Source organism: Lipotes vexillifer, unplaced genomic scaffold, assembly GCF_000442215.2.
Source record: "Lipotes vexillifer unplaced genomic scaffold, Lipotes_vexillifer_v1.1 scaffold83, whole genome shotgun sequence".
In the NCBI taxonomy this organism is placed as follows: Eukaryota; Metazoa; Chordata; class Mammalia; order Artiodactyla; family Lipotidae; genus Lipotes; species Lipotes vexillifer.
In genome coordinates, this window is record NW_006799780.1 from 1,549,700 (window position 1) to 1,571,264 (window position 21,565).

Here is a 21,565-nt window from a genome sequence, read left to right on the forward strand (position 1 = left end):
TTCTAATCCTTTTCCCATTAGGGAATACTGCAGAAAAGTCTCCTCTGCTTTCAGAGGCTCTGCTTACCTCTTTAGCTTCTGTATTTGGTACATGCCTTGAGAGAAAAGTTGGCTGCATCTTTGGGCCAGTTTTATGCTTCTCACTTCTCATTTCTCATCAGTATTTTGTTACAGTGCATCCTTAGTTTGTGTCGCGAGTCCTGTGAATCTGCCAAATCTCAGTTGGTTTGTCTGTTACCTGGAAGCAGCGCTCTCTGCAGGCAGAATCTGAATTTTCAACTTATTGTCTTGCATTCAGGAAAAATGAATTGAGGCCGAAGAAAGTCAGCTTACATTTCTGTAGTTGTCTTCCACTCCAGAATCACCAGGAATCTCTCTATTCCTGGATGCTTCAGCAGATTTAAGCAGATTTCCCCCCCCCCCATTTTATCCTACTGTTCTAGTTGCTCTTGGTAGGGATGTGTTTGACACCAGCTTTTCTGTCATATTAAGAACTGTAAAAATAAAATTAATTTATTTGGTGCTTAGAATTTCCATCTCTGCTTACATTGCTAATCCGTTCTTGCATACTGTCTAGTTTATCCATTAGAACCTGTATGTAGCATATTAATCATAGTTGTACATTCCTGATCTGGTAATTCCAAAATCCTAGTCATATCTGACTGTGGTTCTGACGCTTGCTCTATCTCTTCAAACTGTTTTTTTGCATTTTATTATGTCATGTAATTTTTACTTGATAGCTGGACATGATGTACTAGGTAAAAGGAACTGCTGTAAATAGGCCTTTAGTAATGTGATGGTAAGGTGTGGGGGAGGGGAAGCGTTCTGTAGGCCTGTGATTAGGTCTCAGTCTTTCAGTTAGCTTGAGCCTCTGGACTGTGAACTGCACCAGTGCTTCTCAGTCCTTCCTTCTCCTCAAGTGGGACAGGCTGGCCTACAGTGGGCTGGAGTTGGGTATTTCTGTTTCCTCATGTAGGTTAGGCTCTAATAAAACCGCAGCAGATTGGGCTCTGGTTAATTAGTTTCTCCTGAGGGCAGTCCTTGTTAAGAACAGAGTGCTCTAGAGTATTTGCAGATGGTTCCGTTTCCCCACCTCCTCCCGGAAGCATGAGGGGATTTTTTTCTCTAAAGAATTCACTCTGAGAACCAGATTGAGCTGTTGTTGGTAAAATTCACAAATGTCTGGGATTCCCCATATGACTAGGTCTCCCTGGAGTTTTTAACTTCAGAGTTGTCCACTCTGAGCCTCTTGTCAATTACAGTTCAGAATTCCTCCCCTGGCAATGGTTGTTGCAGAGCTTTCTGCTTACGGGTTTTTGCTCTAATAACTTTTGATTCTCTGTATTCATCTATCTGTCTCCCAGGTTTGGGGTTGCAGTTTGCCCTCTGGCTTCACTTCTCTTTCAGATCTAAGAAGAGTTGTTGACTTTTCAGTTTGTTCAGCTTTTTACTTGTAGTTAGGATGGTTTGCTACTTCTAAGCTTCTTCCAGGTATACTTCTTCTTTTTTAAGATTTTTTATTTATTTTATTTTTGGCTGCGTTGGGTCTCTTAGTTGCGGCATGCAGGATCTTTCATTGTGGTGCGCAGGCTCTTCACTGCAGTGCGCAGGCTTCTCTCTAGTTGTGGTGTGCGGCCTCCAGAGCACATGGGCTCTGGAGTTTGTGGCATGCAGGCTCTCTAGCTGAGGCGTGCAAGCTAAGTAGTTGTGGCGCGCGGGCTTAGTTTTCCCGTGGCATTGTGGGATCTTAGTTCCCTGACCAGGGATTGAACCTGCATCCCCTGCATTATAAGGTGTATTCTTTACCACTGGACCACGCAGGGAAGTCCCTCAGGTATACTTTTTAAAAGTAAGCTATCTCTGGGCAGTAGACAGTATATTTTTGGTCCTGTTTCTTTAGAACATAGTATCTGTAGGGATATTGCACCTTTTATGTTGGAATATTTTGCTAATTGAAATTAAAAATTAAATATAATTGAACTATAACACTATTTTAACATCTTGAAAAGTGTTATACTAGTGTATGAACCAGAAAGTCAATCAAATTTTTTCTGTAAAAAGATACTTTATATTTGATTTTAAGTGTAAAAACATCCAAAGCTCAGGAATTGATATTAGTTCATTTTTATGTTGTTTAAATAGTCTTTCAAGTTAGTTTAATGTACGTTAAAATACTGCCTTTTGTAATTAACTTGACTCTTTTTCATCCTGTTTGTATAACCAGAAAAAGAGAATTTTTCTTTTTTGATTCCAAAGTGAAGTCTCATATTAAATTTATCTTAAGGAAGGGTAATATTCTTTCTATACCTGCAAGAGGAACCTACTGTTTAGTTTCTTACATGTGTATATAAATATATAGTGCTTTAGAGTCTACAAGTCTTGTTCAGTACTTTATATTCTTTAATGTTTAGAATCTTTCTAGTGGATCATTAGTTGCTGAGATTTTCACCTAGGCCTTCAGACTGGAAATTTAGGGCTCCTGTTTTCCTTTCTACTTTATTATGTTTACATTATTATTTAATTTTCAGAGAATCTAGGTAACTCAATGATCTCTGTTCAGTGGGGTAATTAATCTTAGAATACAGTTGAACCTTGAACAAATGCTTGGGTCCACTTATACGTGGATTTTATTCAATAAATACTTCTACAGTACTACATGGTCCATAGTTGGTTTAATATGTGGATGCGGAACCTTGGATACAGAGGACTGACTGTAAAGTTCTATATGGATTTTCGACTGGGGTGGGGGTGGGGTCCGTACCTAACCCATTGTTCAAAGGTCGGCTATATTTACTGGCAATATTTACTGGCAATGTTTATTTCTTGAATGGTTCTTTAACCTCAGTAGTTAAGAGCTTACTATTCATTACAAAGTTCTGTACCAGCTGGGTGTTGAGAGTGAGGAAAAGGAAAATGGTCTGTTAATTTTTATGTGGCTTATTTCATAGTAGTTTGTTTTAGTGTGATGAAAGGACCCTTGGTATTCTCCTTTCAGAGAGTTTAAGGTTCTCCCTTTTCTAACTGTATATCTGTGTAAAGCTGGTTTTCTTCATATTCAACCATAATAATATAGAATAGATTGAGGGTAGAAGCTGATATGAAAATCCATAGAGAATGTAGCAGTGCTGGGGATTTAAAAACTCTGAAACTCACACCTCCTTCTGTGTACACTTGAAAGAATGTATATTCTGCTTTGGTTGGATGAAATGTTCTGTTAATATCAGTGTGGTCAAAATGGTTGATAGTGTTGTTCAGGTCTTCTGTATTCATACTGATTTTTTGTCTGCTTGTTTTGTCAGTTCCTGAGAATTGACAAAATGTTGAAATTTCCAACTTTAATTATGGATTTTTCTCTTCTTTTAGTTTTATCTTCATGTAGTTGGACACTCTTGTTAAGTAGGTATATATTTATGATATGTTTTCTTTGTGCTTTGAATTCTTTATCATTATGTAGTTTCCCTCATTATCCCTGGTATAATAATCCTTTTTGTCATCTATTTTATCTGATATTATGACAACTATTCCAGCTTTCTTTTAATTTATGTTTGCATATTATATCTTTTTCTATTCTTTTACCTTTAACCTACTAATGTTTTTATATTTATAGTGACTTTTTTTGGTAGGCAATCTTTATTTGGGTCTTGCTTTTGCATCCAAGTTGGCAGTCTATCTATATTAATTGTGCGTTTATGCCATTTACATTTATTGATCTGATTAGATTAGAATCTGTCTTTTTACAAACTATTTTCTATTAGTTCCAACTGTTGTTTCTTTTTTATTCCTTTTTGTCTTCTTCTGGATCAATTGAGTATTTGTAAATAATTTTATGTTCTCCTATGTCTTCATTATTTCTACCTCTTATCAAAATCTTTTTTAGTGATGCCTGAGTTTTTATAGTATACATTTTTAATTAGTCTTGGTCTGTGTCCAAATTATAATATTCCTATTCATGTGTACTGTAAGGACCTCCCAAAAGATTACTCCCATTTTCTTCCCCAATTCTTTGTGCTATTTTTGTTAGGTATTTTATTTTTACATACACTAGAAATACACAATGCATTGCAATTACTTTTGCTTCAGACAGTTGTCTTTTATAAAAATTAAAAATGGAGAGAAATGAATTTTATAATGGACTTCATTAAAGCCATTTCAGCACTTTTCATTTTCTTGTTTAGACCCATGTTTCTGTCTCATATCATAATTGTTTTGCCAGAAGAATTTTGTTAAATATTTCTTTTAGTACAAGTCTGCTGGTAACCAGTCCTTTAGTTTTTCATTTTTATTTATTTATTATTTATTTATTTTTGCCGTACGCAGGCCTCTCACTGTTGTGGCCTCTCCCGTTGCGGAGCACAGGCTCCGGATGCGCAGGCTCAGCGGCCATGGCTCACGGGCCCAGCCGCTCTGTGGCATGTGGGATCTTCCTGGACCGGGGCACGAACCCGTGTCCCCTGCATCGGCAGGCAGACTCTCAATCACTGTGCCACCAGGGAAGCCCTAGTGTTTCATTTTTGAAAGATATTTTTACTGGGTATAAAATTCTGAGTTTTTTTTTTTTCTTTCCATATTTTAAACACATCACTTTGATGTATTCTGGCTTGCAGAGCTTTTGATGAGATGTCTGTTATAATTCTTGTTCTGTTTTTAAAGTATTTTTTCTCTTTCTGCCTTCAAGATTTTTTCCTTATTTCTGATTTTGGGCATTTTGATTATGATGTGCATGTTTGTGTGTTCATTTGTGTGTGTTTTGGTGTGTATCTTCAGTGTTCTCTAATTTTCTTGGATTTGTCATTTGGAGTATTTAGTTAACTTCGGAAAATTCTCAGTCATTATCTGTTCAGGTAATTCTGCCACTTCTTTTTTTTTTTCTGGAATTCCTGTTATATGTGTCAGATATGTGTCAGATATGTGTGTTATATGTGTCAGATATGTGTGTTATATGTGTCAGACTGTTTGATATTGTCCTTCAGCTCTTAGATGCTCTGTTCTTGTTTTGTCCACTCTTTTTTAATCCTTGCATTTCAGTTTGTATAGTTTCTATCTTCAAGTTCACCCTCAGCTGTATTGAGTGTATTGATGAGCTTGTCCAAGGTGTTCTTCATGTCTGTTACCATGGTTTTCATTTCTACCATAGTCATTTGGTTATTTTCTATAGCTTACTTATATGCTGAGAGTCCTCTTCATTCATGGTATCTACCTTTTTGACTGGAGTCTTGAACATATTAATCATAGTTATTTTAAACTTCTCATTTAAAATAAGAGTGCTAGATACCTCAAAACTCAAGCTGTATTATTGTTCAGTATTCTTTGTTGACAGAAGTGTCTTAGAGGCATATTTGTAGGAAAAAAATATATGTTCTGAAGTTTTCTCTTTGATAAGAGCCTTGTGTAATATGATGAAAACAGTTTAATTGTGACCTAGAGTCTAACCAATGTTAACTTGACTTCTATTTTGCTTTAAATTAATTAGTTTTGCTGTTCAAAGGTAATTTGAAAATGGTTGCCTATTGGCTGAGTTTAGCTGTTTAATGCTTTCTAAATTGAATGGCAATTCAACTGTGAGATTTTAGTTGTCACTCAAGAAAATCTTTGACTAATCAAGTAAAAGTTTTAGTAAATTTTAGTCCTTATTTTCTTATTAGCTGCAAAATACTATTCTGTCTATTGTATCCTCCCTGACTTTTTCTAAAAGGAAGTATTTTAAAGAACATAAATTATTACAAATGAAAAAAATTATAATCTCATATAAGGAAGACTGAGCATTTGGGATTAATTTAATGTAGATAGTGGTATTCTGTTGATTGATGATTAGCTTTCTTGGGCAAGATGGAATTAAAATAATATCCTAGAGATAGCTTTATCACATGGCTAAAAACATCAGGATACACAGACAGGTCTCAGCATTTCTGTTACTAGCTCTGTTTTTGGATCATTTAACCTCTCTAAATCTGTTTATTCATCAGTAAAATGGAGTCAATATTAGTGTCTACCTCATGGGGGTAATGTAAGCATTAAATGGGTAATCCATGTGTTTGCCATGGTTCCTGGCACGTAATGTTGAACAAATGTTAGCTGATATTGCAAAATAGGGAGTCAGTTAAGTATAGAAGATCCAAAGCTTGAACCCAGGTTGTGGACTAGGTTTAAAATTGTCCAAGTTTAAAATTTCATTACATACAAACTTTTTATTATGCCCCCTGCTTTTAGCAGAACACAGATGGAAAGAAGACAAAGTCTAGGCTCCCTTCCATCCCAGTTCTATGCATTTTAGTTTAGGCTAGTGAGTGTTCTTAATAGATTTTATATCACAGACTCCACTGTGGACCTAAAATTTGTGACTCCTCTTCCTAAAAAGATACAGACATGCAAAATATTATGTACAATTTGGGTGGGTTCGTGGTGCTGCCTTTTAAAGCCTACTTATGGAGCCCTGTTCTTGGAGAAAGAATTGATTTTGGCACAAAAGCATTAGGGGGAGAATGAGGCTGGTTTAGATAGCCTTGTATCTCAAAGTGACTAAGACAAGGAAAGCAGCTGTATTTCTTAGGTTCCTTTTTATTCTATTGCCTTTACATCATCTGCATCATCAGGAATTTCATGTATTACTTGATTCTGGTAGTAATGAAGTTACCAACCATGTCCCAGAAATTTTCAAGATTTTATCAGAAGCTAAATGTCACGTCTGTAAGCAGAATATTACTTCTGTGAGCAAAATTGTTTGCAGTGCAGTACTGTACTGGTGTAAGAGAGGTACCAACAAGTAACATTTATTGATTGTTTCCTAAGTGCCTGTACATCCCCCGCTAAGCACTTTACATGTATTATTTCATCCATATAAAGGTAGATTCCACTGTTGTTCCTATTTTGCAAATAGAAAATCTCAGATTTAGGCCTAAATTTTCTTTGAAGTTACACAACTTTAACTGGAAGTGTCTGGATTCAAACTCAAATCTTTCTCTAAAGCTACATGCTGTTAACTACTATGCTGAGTTACCAAAGGTAAAACATTTAGTACTTTAGTTAAGTTGTACCCATTTATTGTGATTAAATGTAAAATTTCTGTTCTCCCTTTTAAAATAATGAAATACTTGGTCTTCCCTGATTCCTCAAACTGTAGTTGTGATTAATCTCTGTTATTGATATGTAATGTGAAATAAAAGGTTTATGTGATCTTAATACAGTTTTTCTGAGATTTTTAATAATAATTTAGGGAAGGACATTTTTATGAAAGGTGTACTATAACTTGTCAGTATGTTATTTGAAGACAATTAAACCAAAAACAACTGGCTTATTTGAGATTAAGTTTTCCAATAGGCTTTGATCTGGAAGAGCCAGGATGGCAAGCAATAGGAAGCTTTTATTATTTACTTATCTATTCTGATGAAGAAATTGGTTACATAGTTGGATCTATTATGAATAAATATTCAAAATACCACAAGTGCTTCACTGTAAACTGAGGCGGATTACAATTTAAAACTACTTATAGCTCAAATCAATTGATAGTGTTTTTCTAACTGTAGTTCTACTCTTTCTTCTTTGGATTAAAATGGCTGTGTACAAGCTGGGTTGTTTAAACAGTCGGCTTGGTAACCTCTTTCTATATACAAGACCCATCGCCTTTGATTTGGGATGCCAATAGACATTGTCTACACCCGCAATGATGTTTTTTCTTCTGGACCTTTTCTGATTCTGGCTCTGGTACAGCCCTCCACTTGAGGGGTAGGGAGTGGTTATCTGGCCCTGTAAGAGCTTCGCAGCCTTACCTGGCTCTTAAAGCAACTCAAATGAACTTGAAATTCATGTGATGATTGTATTGTTTAAGTTTACACTTTACAGAGTTTTCTACTATTTAGTATACGGGAAATTATTTATACTTAATGTGCTTTCTAGCACTATGCCTACCTCAGTTTTTTGCATATGTCTTTAATAAATTTTAGGCTTTCGGCAGGGAATTGCAACCTGGTATTGTAAAATCGTTTTCACAGGGGAGTTAGATTCACTTTTTTATATTGTTTTGATGTGAAGAACTATATTTTCAGTGACTGCTTTGTATAGTTAAAAACAAAGTAACCTTTTAAAAATCTGAATTTGATTTTACATTTGTAATAATTTGGACAGATTAGATAGAGGAAGATTTGTGCACTCTTGTAAGAGTCCAGATAGTTGAGTAAGTGCTGGCACGTGGAGTTTAAATCTCAGAGAAAGTTGAAATATTTTTTAAATAATCATTTATATTAGCATGGTAAATGTACACAAAATGAATTTTACCGTCTCCTTGTCCAGAAACAGGAAAGTTGGTTGATAAAATGAGGCAAACACAGTCTATTGAGAAAGATATTTAGCCTCCTTCAATAGTAAAAGTAGAAAAAATGAGTTTTAAGGACTCCGAGGTTTCCATTTCATCAACTTAGTATACTAGCTGTGCTTTTATAGGTACTAACTGTACCTATAAAAGAGGAAGGCGAACCAATTTTTACATTCGTCCATTTGTATTTGAGAGCAATGTTTTAGAAGTAGTTCCTTTTTAGTAGGACAGCTTAAGTTTTAAAACGTATTCTGTACCTTGTGATAGATTTCTTAGAGGTTGTTATTAGGCAGTTTCAGCTTCTAGACTATATCTCTGAGCTTGGAACTAAGTAGAAAGATCCCTCTTTGGTAACTGAAATAGCTGTTATGAAGCCTTTAGAATTAGTCTATTTATGAAGCCCTTATTCAGAGACTATATTACATACATAATTTTAACCATTCTGATATTCTGGTTTCTTGGTACATAGATAATAAAGCAAGATAATAATTAAAAAGAAGAAAGAAAATATCTATGAGCCATGCTCACATAAACAAATGATAAATAAATGAAGTGGAAGGGACAAATCTTCTCTAATGAAGACTTCCAAAAATGTGTTTTGGGGTCGGAATAGTCACTGGGATGAACAGGAATGGAGTAAACTTAGAACATTTGAAAATCTTGCCAAACAAATCAAATTCAACAGTATGTGTAAAGATACTGTGTCATGATCAAGTGGGTGCAGCTTATTCTTGGAATTCAAGGTTGGTTTAATATTAGAAAATTAGTTATTGTAATTCACTGTATTACAAACTAAAATAGAAAAACCATATGATCATCTTAATTGATGCAGAAAAAGCATGTGACAAAATCTAACAACAATCACTTTCATGATAAAAACACTCAATAAACTGGGAATAAAAGGTAACTTTCTCAACTTGATAAAGGGTATCTTTGAAAAACGGTAACAGCTAACATCATACTTAATGGTGAAAGACTGAAAGGGGTTTCTGCTTAACATCAAGAACAAGATAAGGATGTTCATTCTCACCACTTATATTCAGATTGAAATGGAAGTTCTAGCCAGTATAAACAGGCTGGAAAACCAAGCAAGAGGCATCAAATTAGAAAGGAAAAAGTAAAACTGTCTTTATTCACAGATTACATAATCATCTATGCAGAAAATATAAATGGAGAGATATACCTTGTTAATGGATTGGAAGACTCAACATTATGATGATGTGAATTCTCTCAAAATGGATCTATAGATGCGATGCAATCCCAATAAAAATCCCTCCATGTTTTTTTATAGAAATGAACAAGGTGATTCTAAAATGTGTATAGAAATGTAATAGTCTAGAATAGCCAAAACAACTTCGAAAAAGGACAACAAAGTTGGAAGATTAGTACTACAAATTTGAAGACTTATTAGAAAACCCAGGTAATCGTATTGACATATAGAACAATGAGACAGAATAGAGTGTCCAGAAATAAACGCACCCATATATAGATTACTGATTTTTTAGAAAGGTACAAAGGTAATGCAGTGTAGAAAGGACAGTCTTTTTAAGAAATTATGCTGGAATAATTGTGTATCTGTATGCAAAAAAGAACTTTAATCCATACCTCATACTATATTTTAAAAATTAACTAAAAAAGGGACATAGACTTAAATGTAAAACCAAAAAAAGATAAAACTTCTGGAGAAAGACAAGAAAAAAAAAAAACTGTGTCCTTGTCTTTGGCACAGATTTCTTAGATACAGCAATAAAATCAAGATCCATAAAAGAACAAATTGATAAGTTTTGTCTTTTCATGAACTCCAATTTTTCTTTAAAAGACACTCTTGGGATTTCCCTGGTGGCGCAGTGGTTAAGAATCTGCCTGCCAATGAAGGGGACATGGGTTTGAGCCCTGGTCTGGGAAGATCCCACATGCCGTGGAGCAGCTAAGCTCCATGCACCACAACTACTGAGCCTGCGCTCTAGAGCCCGCATGCCACAACTACTGAAGCCCATGCGCCTAGAGTCCACGCTCCACAACGAGAGAAGCCACTGCAATGAGAAGCCCGTGCACTGCAACGAAGGGTAGCCCCCGCTCGCCGCAACTAGAGAAAGCCCGCACGCAGCAACGAAGATCCAACACAGCCAAAAATAAAATTAATTAATTTAGAAAAATGTTAAACTTATATCTATGTGTTCTAGCCATTCCACTTCTAGGTAGTTACCCAGGAGAAAAAGAAATATATGTTCATATGTAGACATATGCATGAATGTCCATGGCAGCTTTATTTATAGAAGTAAAAAACTAGAAACAATCTAACTGATCATCAACAGGTGAATGAATAAACAAACTGTGGTGGTACTATACAATGGAATACTACTCAGCAATGAAAAAGAATGGACTTTTGTTACATGCAGCAGCATGAGTGAGTCTGAAAATGTGCTGAATGAAAGAAGGCAGACAAGAAAAAAGTGTATACTGTATGATCCCATTTAAATAAAACTCTGAAATACGAAACTATAGTGATTGAAAGCAGTGGGTGGGGAGGGAGGGAGTAACCAGGAACACAAGGAAAAATTTGGAATATGTTCACTATTTTGATTAGAGAAGGTTCATAGTTATATGCTTATGTCAAACCTTACCGAATTGTATATTTTAAATACTTGCAGTTTATTGTATGTTAATTATAATTCAGTGAAGCTAGTTGATAAAAAATAAAAGGAAAACAGAATAATTTTTCTTTTGCCAAGATGTTTTGTGGTGGAGTTGGAAATTGAAAGGACAAAGTGAGGCTGGAATAATAATAACAACACCGTCTAGTATTTGGATAAACGGTTCACATACATTATTATGTTATTTTAATTTCAAGTCTCAGGTAGTTGCCACTGGTATTTTTAAAAATATTTTTTAATGTTTGAATGTCAGTCTACAAGTGAATGTAAAGGCATTGAGAACAATGACATTTTCCCCTTTCTTTTTCTCCCTACTCTCTTTCTTTTTAAAAACAGGAGTGACAGTTCATTCAGATTCTTTGTATTCTTTTTCGTCTATATTTGTCAGTTTGCTGTACATGTACTCCAGGCTGCAGGATTTCATAATTGGGGTAACTGGTAAGTCATTTACTTTAATTACTCTAGTTATAAACTGTTCATCTAGTATCTTACTGTAATTTTTGGATTCCTAAAAATATTTGACAGAGAAAAACCAGATTAGCAAAAGTATACAAATAATAAAAAAGGCAATTTAAAAGTTTCCTAAGGAATAACCTTTGAAGGAATTTAAGAAAAGGCTACCTGTTATGTGTAAGGCGCTATTTTAGGTATGCAAACATATATTTTCATACACACACAAATGCGTGTGCGTACACATACACACACGTCTTTGAAAAGTGGAGTCACTGCATGCACATATATGGACATATCTTTAAACAAATAGAATCGTTCTTAGCCTGGCAAAATGCTCACTCAGTGGGGGACCCTCAGAAACTGAGACTATTTGGACACAGGTTAGAAGGTCATAGATTTATATCTCTCTTCAGACACTCTGGAGCAAACATTTCCTTGAGTGAAGTGGTGCATAGAAGAGTACCTATGTATAAAATCATCCCTCCCTCTCTTCTTTCTCTTACAACCATTGCGTACAGTTGAATTTTTATAAGCTAAAAGCATGTGCGAGGCAACTTTGCTGTGCTACGTACATAAACTGAAACGATCATGTAACTAGAGTGTATTTGAAGACTTAACATTTAGTATGCTACTACTGAATTAGAGTAGTCACTGGAAGTCAGACAGCTGTTGATAGCTTTGCAGATCTAATGGGCATATATACATGCAGAGAATTTATTTGGGTATTTTAAATCAGTTCTAGGAAAGAGTAGCATTCATTATGATTTTAAAAAGTGTTTAGTCTTTAGCATTTGAGAGAAAGGAAATGTTTTAAATGTTTAATTTAAAAAATACTGCTTATGTTAACAGCACTTTTTGTATTCTAATGAAACCTAAATAATTTCTTTTGCTTTTTTTTTTAAAAATAAATTTATTTATTTTTGGCTGGGTTGGGTCTTCATTGCTGTGCATGGGCTTTCTCTAGTTGCGGTGAGCGGGGTCTGCTCTTCGTTCCGGTGCATGGGCTTCTCATTGCGGTGGCTTCATCTTGTTCTGGAGCATGGGCTCTAGGCGCATGGGCTTCAGTAGTTGTGGCACGTGGGCTCAGTAGTTGTGGCTTGCAGGCTCAGTATTTGTGGCGCACAGGCTTAGTTGCTCTGCGGCATGTGGGATCTTCCCAGACCAGGGCTCTAACCCGTGTCCCCTGCGTTGGCAGGTGGATTCTGAACCACTGCGCCACCAGGGAAGCCCTTCTTTTGCTTTTTAGAACAGACTTAGAAAAAAGTGTTAAAATTGAGCACAGCAGCCTGTGAAGTGACTAAATAGCACAGGAATCTGCTAGTGACGGTGCATACAAGGTGACCTGTTGTAAGATAGACCTCATGTACTTTAGCAGACTTTAAAAAATTAGGCTCTTTATTTTGAGATAATTGTAGAGTCACAGACAGTTATAAGAAATAATGCAGAGAGATCCCAAGTATCCTTTATCCAGTTTTCCCCAGTGGTAACATATTGTAAAACTATGGTATAATATCAAAATTAGGATCTTGACATTGATTCAGTGAAGACACAGGACATTCCCATCACCAAAGGATCCTTTATGCTGCCCGTTATAGCCACATTCACTTCCCTCCTTAACCCCAGCAATCACTAATCTGCTTGTCATTTCAAGAATGTTATATAAATGGAATCATACAGTTTGTAAACTTTAGCTTTTTTCACTAAGCATAATGCTCTGGAGATTTATCCAGATTGTTGTGTCTCAGTAGTTCATCCCTTTTTATTCCTGAGCAGCATCCATGGTATGGATGGACCACAGTTTGTTTAACCATTCACCAGTCCAAGGGACCTTGGATTGTTCCTGGTTTGGGGCTATTCTGCTAAAAACATTCGTGAACAAGTTTTTATGTGGACATAAGTTTTCATTTCTCTGTGATAAATACCCAAGAGAAGAGTATAATTGTTGGTTCATATGGAAGTTGCATGTTTAGTGTTGTAAAAATTTTTATTTATTTATTTATTTATAGATGATTTTTTTTTTTGGCTGCACACCACAACTTGTGGGATCTTAGTTCCTTGACCAGGGATTGAACCCGGGCCCTTGGCAATGAGAGCCAAGGGAGTCCTAACCACTGGACCTGCTAGGGAATTCCCTGTTCAGTGTTTTTTAAAAAACTGACAGTATTTTCCAGAATGGCTGTACCATTTTACAGTCCCAACTACAACATATGAGTGATTCAGCCTCCACATCCTCACCAGCCTCTGGTGTTGTCACTACTTTTTTTTTTTAAGCTGTTCTGATAGGTGTGTAATGATATCTCACTGTGGTTTTAATATTTATTTCCTTAATGACTCATGATGTTTTATCTTTTCATGTGCTTATTTGTCATCTATATATCCTCTTGGTGAAATGTCTTTTCGTGTCTTTGCACATTTTCTTTTTTTTTTGGTTGCGCTGGTCTTCATTGCTGCGCCTGGGCTTTTCTCTAGTTGCAGCGAGTGGGGGCTACTCTTCGTTGCAGTGTGCGGGCTTCTCATTGTGGTGGTGGCTTCTCTTGTTGTGAAGCACGGGCTCTAGGAGCACAGGTTTCAGTAGTTGCAGCACACAGGCTCAGTAGTTGTGACACGCGGGCCCCAGAGTGTGTGGGCTTCAGTAGTTGTGGTGCGCGGGCTCTAGAGTGCGTGGGCTTCAGTAGTTGTGGCATGTAGGTTCAGTCGTTGTGGTGCAGGGCTTAGTTGCCCTGCGGCACGTGGGATCTTCCCGGACCAGGGATCGAACCCGTGTCCCCTGCATTGGCAGGTGGATTCTTAACCACTGACCACCAGGGAAGTCCTTTGCCCATTTTCTATTTGAAACTTTTTAATTTTAAGAATTTATTTTTACTGTTGAGCTTTGAAGTTTCTTTATATATTTTGGATACTAGCCCTTTGTTGAATATGTGGTTCTCAAATATTTTTTTACATAATTAAAATGAACTTTAAAAAATAATAATGAAATCAGAGGCTTAAAAAATGTAAAATCTCATGGTACACATTTAAGGCCCTGGAATTTGGTGTTTAGGCTTGAATTCAGACTGTGCTGTTTTTGTCAAAAAGGTACAAACTTCCAGTTACAAGATAAATCTTGAATAATTTTGCTGACTCAGATAAATCTTGAATAATCTTGGTGACTCAGTTTCTTATCTGTAAAATAGGGATTAAAAATAGCATATATCTTAGCGGGTTGTTGTGAGAATTAAATGAGTTAATACGTGTAAAGAACTTAGATGTTGCCTGGATTGTAAGTGCTGAAAATGTGTTAGTTATTATGCTGTTTTTAAAAATTGTGCATTAACTTATTTGCCTAATTTTAGTTTTCTTCTTTTAATTTCATAGTGGTTGGATTTCATCCCTTACTGGTCTCAACAAAAGTATTCCTGTTGGAATCATGATGATAATCATAGCAGCACTTTTCACAGCATCAGCAGTCATCTCACTAGTTATGTTTAAAAAGGTAAGTGAAATTTTATGTCTGTAAATTTTTTTAGTGAACCTGATATTCAGTTCTCATTTTCCCATTTTGCTCTTTATTTAGTGTAACCTCAAGCCATTTGGTGGTGTTCTTATGCAAGTTTGCTATCTGAGGATTACTTTTTACAATGAAAAGTTATGCATAGATAAATTTTAGAAAATTGCATCACATTTAATATTTCCCGTAGATGGGGAATATTTTTAAATTCTGTTAACTGAGGCCTTCTTTTATCAATTGAAGAGTGAATCGCATTTTTAAAATTTGTATCTTTTTGTATATTCTGATTTCTTTTTTTGAATATGAAACATAGTAGACCGATTAGTAAATAGAAGTAAACCTCTTGTGTGGTATGTGCATTTTATTTGTATTTAAAATTTAAAGACACTAAATTATTTTATCTAAGAGTATAAAGTGAGCTGGTAACAGATTCAGGCTGGATTATGGACTGAATTTTATTTTTAGTAACTGCCCAATTATCTTAGCTATACAGTTGGCCCTCTATATCCACATGTTCCACATCCTCTCATTTGAGCAACTGTGGATTGAAAATATTAGGGAAAAAAAATTCCAGGAAGTTCCAAAAAGCAAAACTTGAATTTGCCACACAATGGCAACTATTTACATAGTATTTACATTGTTTTTACAACTATTTATATAATATTTACATTATATTAGGTTTTATAAGTAATCTAGAGATGATTTCAAGTATACATATGGGACAGATGTGGGGAGGATGTGCGTAGGTTACTTGCAAATACTATGCCACTTTGTATAAGGGACTTGAACACTCTCAGATTGTGGTACCCATGGGCGTGGGGATGAGAGTATCATGGAACCAGTACCCACAGAAACTGAGGGATGACTGCGCCTCCTCCTGTCAAATTCCCATAGCTGTTTTCACTGCCTTAAAGAAAATCATTCCATAGGGTAGGAGAAAGGTCAGGTTTTTTTATGTATAAAGTTTTATCGTGCCTTGGGTATGTATTTTTGATATTCTACACATGTTCCAACATAATATAGAGACCCTGTGAATTACACCTATGTTTTAAAATAATACTTTTTGGTGGGTCTCACATAAAGGAAAATAAGTCCTTAAAACATTTTTTCTTTGTTTTTTTTTTACTCTTGGCAACTTGGGAATATGTACAAGGATTGCACAGAAATAACTGTACCTTATATTTAAGAAAACTGCATTCTTGAAATATTTTGCTTGTACATTTGTCTTTAATCCTTCTCAAAACTCTGTGAAACCTAGGCTATGTTCTTTCTGTCCATATTTTGCTACTCATTTTCCCTCTTAAAAGCTTTTACTTCTTTTTAGAAATACACATACATAACTATTGAAACTCCGCTTTCTAAAGTTACTAGATCCTATACCAGCCTTTTTTTCCGTTTTCCTCCTCCTTGGGCGCTGAAGCCTTCTATTCTACAGGTGGCCCCTCTTTCTCAGCCTTTATGGTTATGTTCTGATTCTCCTGCCTCTGAGGCTAGTCTTTCTCCTTCATTTCTTTGTTCAGCTCTTAACTAAAGGTCTTCTTAAATGCAGTCAGGTCTCTGCTCTTTGTGCTTGCTCTACAGTATTTTTTCCTTGGGAATTTCAACCTCCCTCATTGTTTCAGTTTCTTCCTTACCTGCATGAACTAGAATGTTGGAGTTGAAAGACAATGCTTTACACAAACATTTAGTTGCATCTTCAGGTGACTGTTTATATCTCCAGTTGATTGTTATCATCATCTCACAGTAATGCATAAACTCCTTCTTTTCTCAGAACCAGCACTCCTTCCAGAAGTTCTGATTCATATTCTCTCTTCCTTTCCATTTCCAACCTCAGCTAACCCAGAGATTTTTTTACATGTCGCTCACACCCCATTCCCACTTCCTTCAGTTCACTTTATGTATAGTTACTATTTTAATCTTAAAAAAATCCCCAATAAACCCAGCACTCTGAAGATTTTTGAAGTGGACTTCAGGTTGGGGAATGGGATTGTGGTGGTAGTAGTAGCAGGGCTGGTGGTGACCTTTCACAACTCCCGGATCCAGACTTTATACTCCATTAAAAGTTACTGCTTGGTTTCTTTAAATACATCATGTACATTCCTTTGTCTCAGTTTCTGTTCATGGTATGCTTCTTGACCTCTGGGTTACTTTATCTTCTCTGCCAGTTGAAGACTTACAAGTGCTCTTTCAAGACCTAGTTCCAGTCTCATATTCTTCGTCTGTGAAATAAGGAATTTAGATGAGATGATTTTATGAAGTACAATAAATGGAGATAATATAAGCTAAAATATAGTTTGAGCCAGCTTTCATATTTGTAACGGCAAGGATTTCTTTTAATTTGATAGAAATTGAGATCCAATGAAAACACCTGATTTTTCTTTTTATTTTCTTTTCCATACTTGCTCAAAACTTGTTTTTTCTTCCAATTTCATTGAGATATAATTGACATACAGCACTATATAAGTTTAAGGTGTACAGCATAATGATTTGACTGACATACGTCATGAAATGATTTTTAATAAGTGTAGCAAACATCATCTCATATAGATACAAAATAAAAATTTAAAAAATGTTTTTCCTTGTGATGAGAACTCTTAGGATTTACTCTCTTAACAATTTTCATATATAACATACAGCACTGCTAATTATATTTATCATGTTGTGCATTACATCTCTATTACTTATTTATCTTGTAACTGGAAGCTTGCACCTTTTTGACTGTCTTTATCCAATTCCCCGTCTCCCACCCGCCGCCTCTCATAACTACAAATCTGATCTCTTTTTCTATGAGTTTGTTTGTTTTTGAAGTATAATTGACCTACAACACTATGTTAGTTTCTGGTACACAACATAGTGATCTGATATTTCTGTATGTTTCAAAATGATCATCACAGTAAGTCTAGTTACCATCTGTCATCATATAACGGTATTCTATTATTGACTATATTCCCCACACTGTGCATTTTAAAAGAAAAAAGTCCTTTGGGGCTATGTAGCCATAGTTTATAACCACTAGGAGTCAGGCTTTCCATAAGCAGTTAATGCCCTTTAAAAGTTATCTGTGCACACTGTTTTGGCTCTAGAATAGTTGCTTTTTATTAGGCTATTCTGCGTCTCCAGTACCAGCTAAATGGTGCTCCGTGGTATATATTTATTTCAATGGCAATGAATACAATTTTGAGAATTTTGTGGACATTCTGAAGTCCTGCATAATTTGGAGTTAGCTAATCATTGGTGTCTGAAGTGCCCAGTATGAGCACTATGGTATCTTTGTTTTCCCCATAGTGTCATCTTATAATCCAAATTTAAAATAATTGAAATGCAAGAATATCTGTCTCTTGTACCTCTTCATAGATAAGGGAATAGTTTAATCCTTACCTTTCACAGACAGATTTTTTAAATTTTCTTTTAGATTATTTCCAAACAATATTTTTTTTACAGGCCCATCTTTTTATAGTAAGCTATTAGAAAGAATTAAATAATAGTTTTGGGCTAAGGGAGAGGTATTATAAATGGGTCAAATAACAAATGAATGAGTTATAGGAGATTATATATCAGGGGAATACAAAATTTCCCCCATCCTTTAATTGATATAAGAGCTAGAATAACTTAGTATGCTAGAGATAAATAGATAATACATAATTTGTATTTCCTTTGGGATCTAGTTTTGAATGGTTATTTTTCTATGAAATTAAAAAATTGTTAATAGACTTTGTCCACATTAATAAAATAATTGTTAGTAGTGATTTTTTGCACTTCAGAAGAATTTTAGAAAAAAGTTATTTCATTTTTAAAAAACAAGTTTTTAAAGTACTTAAAAATCTTTTTCTATACCAAAATATCTGTTTTGCAAATAATCTTTTATTTTGTGTGAGAGTATAGAATTGGGGTATATGATCCACAATAATGAAAAGTCTCATTTATTAGTTAAATTGGTGTTTTACAGTAAATGCTTTGTGAAGCTGTCCTACTGTATATAAAGTGATAGTCCTCTTAGATTAAAAGTGAATTTCACTTTCTTTGAAAGCATTGTAGTTGTTCACTACCCTCCCCCCCCTTTTATTTCTGATTTATTTTGGATCTAGGACAGAATGCTGATAATTTTACAGTAATATCTTTCTGTACTGTCACAGACAGGCATGCTGTTTCTCTCTCTTCCTCTCTCTGAATCGTCCAACACTAAGGTCTTTTCTGATTAGGTATCAATGTCAGATGATTCACATTGCCTATTAAAATGCTAGTCCAGGGCTTCCCTGGTGGCGCAGTGGTTGAGAGTCCGCCTGCCGATGCAGGGCACACAGGTTCGTGCCCCGGTCCGGGAAGATCCCACATGCCGCGGAGTGGCTGGGCCCGTGAGCCAGGGCTGCTGGGCCTGCGCGTCCAGAGCCTGTGCTCCGCAACAGGAGAGGCCACAACGGTGAGAGGCCCGTGTACAGCAAAAAAAATAAAAAAAATAAAATAAAATAAAATGCTAGTCCACATGCTGCTTATCTTCATCCAGGGGACACAGAGTAGATACAGTAATACTTTTGAATCCCTAGAAAAATTGGCACTCTGAGCAGATTGTTTATATCTGTCATCAGTTGGTATCCTTAGTATGTTCACTTTTTCTTTTGATTGCCCAAATCTTAATTTTGTTATCCTTTTCTATAAGTACTAGGCTAGTTACTTATTAGATCCCAAACCTCAGTTAATATAACTAAATTATTGTGAATTATCTTTACCTAGGCATCTTCAAATTCGGTGGATCTGCTAGTTTATAATGCTGTACATATGATATTTTCATCCAAATAATCTTTATATGCATATTTTAATGGCTTTATTACTGAGATATAACTCACATATCATGCAGTTTACCCATTTAAATTGTATAATTCAATGCTTTTTGGTATATTACATTATTAATTTTTAAAAATTGTGGCTCTACATAAAACATACAATTTGCTATTTTAATAATTTTTAATTGTACGATTTAGTAGCATTAATTACATTCACAATGTTGTGTAACCACTACCCCTATTTCCATTTTTCATCACCCCAACAGGAATTCTGTGGTCATTAAGCAGTAACTCTTCAATTCCCCCTACCACCAGCCCTTCATAACCTCTAGTCTATTTTCTGGCTCAGTGAATTTGCCTGTTCTAGATATTTCATATAATTGGAATCAAACAATATTTTCCTTTTGTGTCTGGCTCATTTCACTTAACATAAAGGTTTATCCATGTTGTAGCATGTGTCAGAATTTCATTCTTTTTTATGACTGAATAATATTCCACTCTGTGTATATACTACATTGTGTTTATTAGTTTGTTGATTGACACTTGGATTGTTTCCACCTTTTCCTACTGTGAATAGTAGTGCTACTATGAATATTGGTGTACAAGTATTGCTTTGTCTCTGCTTTCAGTTCTTATGGGTATATACCTATGAGTGGAATTGCTTGGTGGTCATATGGTAATTCTATGTTTAGCTTTTTGAGGAGCCATCAAACTGTTTTCTGCAGTGACTGCACTGTTTTACATCCCTGCAAGCAATGTGCAAGGATTCCAGTTTTTCTACATCCTCGCCAACATTTATTTTCCATTTTCTGATTATAGCCATCCTAGTAGGTGTCAAATAGTATGTTCACTTTTAAAACAATTAACCTCTGAGGTAATTGCAAACTAATAAGCATTTTACTTTGTAACACAGGTGTAGTCTGCTAGAGTAGTACTGAACTTATTTGGTAACTTTTTTTAAATAATAAGGATGATTTGGGGCCATTTGTTTAATCCATAGGAGATATGGAAACAAATAATTGTTCAGTGACTTCTACCACAAGTTACTATGTGTTCTGGGGGTATAACTCTGAGTGGAAATGGCCACTTCCCCTCAAGGAACTTAAAAAGCATGTAGGATATAAGACATGTGAATAAACCCTGCAAAAGAAGAGTCACAGTATACATCCCTAAAAGTCTTGGAAGTGCTGACAAAAGGGAGAGCCACAGCTAGTTCAGGCAGAAGGAGGACAGCAATATTTAAGATAGACCTCAAAGGATGAGTTGAATTTCAATAGTGTGAATCTAGAGTAGTAGTTAAAGAGGTTACAGAAAGGGTATTTGACCCAGATCTATGGGCAGGAGGGTTCATAGAGAGTTTCTAAGAAATGTTTAGTTGAAAAAATTAGGCTTAGAGGTCCAGAAGTTTTTTCAAAAACTCAAAATGAGAATGAAACAATTTTCAAAAACTCATTTTTCCCAGCTTTAAAAAATGTTGAAATCATTTTGGTATGACAGGGATATTAAAAGCATGATTTCTTTTTTTTTTCTTCCAGTTTTATTGAGATATAATCGACATACAGCACCGTATAAGTTTAAGGTGTACCGCATAATGGTTTGACTTACATACATCATGAAATGATGATCACAATAAGTTTAGTGAACATCCATCATCTCATATAGATACAAAATGGAAGAAATACAAAAATATTTTTCCGGGCTTCCCTGGTGGCGCAGTGGTTGAAAGTCTGCCTGCCGATGAAGGGGACATGGGTTCGTGCCCCGGTCCGGGAAGATCCCACATGCCGCGGAGCGGCTGGGCCTGTGAGCCATGGCCACTGAGCCTGCATGTCTGGAGCCTGTGCTCTGCAACGGGAGAGGCCACAACAGTGAGAGGCCCACGTACCGC

General features: G+C 35.7%; 1 protein-coding gene across 3 annotated transcripts in view; it reads left to right on the forward strand.

The window, feature by feature from the left end:
- The window catches only part of SCAMP1 (secretory carrier membrane protein 1), a 132,929-nt gene that overhangs the window by 71,323 nt on the left and 40,041 nt on the right, over positions 1 to 21,565 (forward strand). For all 3 annotated transcript variants that reach the window (XM_007471961.1, XM_007471963.1, XM_007471962.1), the window contains 2 exons: positions 11,296 to 11,397; positions 14,767 to 14,884. In XM_007471961.1, the coding sequence (XP_007472023.1) occupies positions 11,296 to 11,397; positions 14,767 to 14,884 (220 nt within the window). The remainder of the gene's footprint in view (positions 1 to 11,295; positions 11,398 to 14,766; positions 14,885 to 21,565) is intronic.